General features: G+C 38.2%; 1 protein-coding gene across 1 annotated transcript; it reads left to right on the forward strand.

Moving 5' to 3' along the window:
* Positions 1 to 647: 647 nt before the first annotated feature.
* On the forward strand, positions 648 to 1,031 carry LOC125502626. Its single transcript, XM_048661435.1, has one exon. The coding sequence runs from the start codon at positions 648 to 650 to the stop codon at positions 1,029 to 1,031; it is 384 nt and encodes a 127-aa protein (XP_048517392.1).
* Positions 1,032 to 2,569: the final 1,538 nt, after the last annotated feature.

The following is a 2,569-nucleotide window of genomic DNA, read 5'->3' on the forward strand; positions in this document are numbered from 1 at the left end:
GATATCTTAAGGTACACAGAGTGTTAGACACTCTAGCGATGTTAGCACTAAGGATCCATAGATTAAGTAACAGTAAGAAGTTTGTATACTTAGCTGAAAATAAATATGTTCCAAAGAGAAGAAAGAGAGAGACGGCGTCTGTTCTCCAGGTTACGAGCGGCTGAAATTAACACTCGCGAACCCGCATGGCAAGCATGGCGTTTTAAATTGCCAAATCTTTCCATTTGAAAAACATGCTTATAATGAAGAATAATGAATTCTGAAAAATAAATATGACTGAGTCTTAAAACGAAGGATAGTCCCCAGGCGGGTGGAGCAAAAAGCTTAAAATCCCGCACTGCAAACGCAGTCTCCTCCATGGAATCTGAGGGGAGCAAAAATTCAGCTACAACTATAAACAGAAAATCATTATTCAGAGCAACATACAATATTAAAACTATGAGAACCGAGGAACATGAATTGGAACTCGAGGAAGAACTAAAGGACATCAATTGGAACTCGAGGAAGATCTAAAGGATATCAGGTGGCACATAGTCGGCCTATGCGAGACACGTTTGCCGGGACAAAAAGTTAACACATTGAAATCCGGCCACATACTGTTCCAAAAAAATAATGATATCAACCATCATCTAGGAGGAATAGCCCTAATGATCAATAAAACCATAAAACATCTAATCACAGGCAACCAGACAGTGTCTGACCATGTTATATACATTACCGTAAGTCTCAACAGCAGGTACTCCATGCAAGAGACCCAGGCATACGCTCCAACTAGTACATCAGATGATGAGAAAGTGAGGACATATGAGGACATATCCAAAGCGTTAAAAATGAATAGGACAAAATTTACCATTATTACTGGCGACTTCAATGCCAAATTAGGAAGCAAAATCCAAGACGACCCAGAAAACATAGGCAAGTTTGGACTGGCCGAACGGAACAACAGAGGCAAAATGCTACTTAACTTCCTAGCAAATAAGAACATGTATTGCCTCAATACCTTCCTTCAGAGACCAAAACAAAGAAGATGAACTTCAAAGAGTCCAGATGGCTTTACGAGAAACCAAATAGGCTATATACTAACAAATGCAAGAACAATATGCAGAGACGTATCAGTAATAAGCAAAATACACACTGGTAGCGACCACCGCCTTGTCCGTGCCCATTTTGCCTTCAACTTGCAAACAGAAAGAAATAAGTTAGTCAACCCGTCACGCATCCCTACAACACATGAAATCGAATTGCACAGAGATAAATATCGGAAAGAACTGGAAAATAAAGTACAGTCTATAAGTTCTGTCGCCCACCTAAATACAGGGTGATTCAAAATTGGCTTCATTCCTCTGGAGGTGTTGTCTAGCGCTGTTATAGCCGTACAGAAAAAATAGTAAAAGAAATTAATTGTCATTAAAAGCTGACAAATTTGGAACAAACGATATCAGAAATACGGCAGCAATGTTTTTCAAGGTAATCTGTCTAATTAACATTGCGCAAATACCTGTTGCTTCGTAATTATTTAAAACTCCGGTAACCATGGAATTATACAGACTGACAATAAGATAGACAAAAATAAACCGTAAATTCAACAAGATTTGTTGACGAAATGTCAACCTGTTCTCATAACCTCGAATTCTGCTCTGAATGCCCCTGGAAGGCCCTGATTCGATTATGTCCAATACTTGTTCCTCTGTGCCTGGAACCCCAACATTGATTGCCGTCCACTGTCTTCCTGGAACCACTCTCCTCGCACTTTGTTGGCGTGAGTTCTTTCAGCTTCTGCTAAGTTACTGTAGCATTTGCCCTGAACTAATCGCATACCCGCAAATTTGTGAAAGGAAATTCAAAGTAAGTGACAGTTTGACAAATTATTGTTATGATTGACAAGGCCTATCCACCTGTAACTATCTGTTAATTACAAAGAAACATCATTGCCGCTGTGCCTTTTCATCAAAAAATTGTAGAAGAGATAGCCATTTTTTATTTTGAATGCCTAAGTATTCCAATATGCTACCAATTAAACATGGAACACTTTCAAAATAATGCTTAATAACAAAGATGAAATTCGATTTTCAACTGTTAATATCTTCTAGAAATTTTCGAAAAAAAAATTTTCAATATTTTTCTCGTACTCTCCAAGTGAGCCTCTATCACCCCTTAGAAGGAATGACGCCAATTTTGAATCACCCTGTATAGATGAAATCGCCGAGAAAATGAAAACCAGGATCCATACAAGCGTAAAAAAGATATGCTCAAAGAGAAAACATACCAACAACAAACTATCAGCTAACACTCTGAATCTTATGAACCAATGAAGAAATCTGCAGGCACACGGATCAGACCAGGGAGCTTTACAAAAATATTAAAAGGGAAATGCGCAAAGCAAATGGAAGTAACAACACCAAATTGACACAGGATACCGTTGAACAAAACGGTATGAGGGAGATAAAATCGAAATTATCAAGAGGAAGAATACAATTAGTGAAAGTGAGGAACAAAAACAACAGAATTGTAACAAATAAAAATGACATCGCAAGAACCATAGAATAATTCTTCGCCACCCTCTACTCGT

Source organism: Dendroctonus ponderosae, unplaced genomic scaffold (assembly GCF_020466585.1).
Source record: "Dendroctonus ponderosae isolate FM_Combo_2020 unplaced genomic scaffold, Dpon_F_20191213v2 Dpon_F_20191213_1, whole genome shotgun sequence".
In the NCBI taxonomy this organism is placed as follows: Eukaryota; Metazoa; Arthropoda; class Insecta; order Coleoptera; family Curculionidae; genus Dendroctonus; species Dendroctonus ponderosae.

Bases quoted from the DNA above. Each gene is read 5' to 3' on its own strand.
- LOC125502626 (XM_048661435.1), top strand. From the start codon at position 648: ATGATCAATAAAACCATAAAACATCTAATCACAGGCAACCAGACAGTG.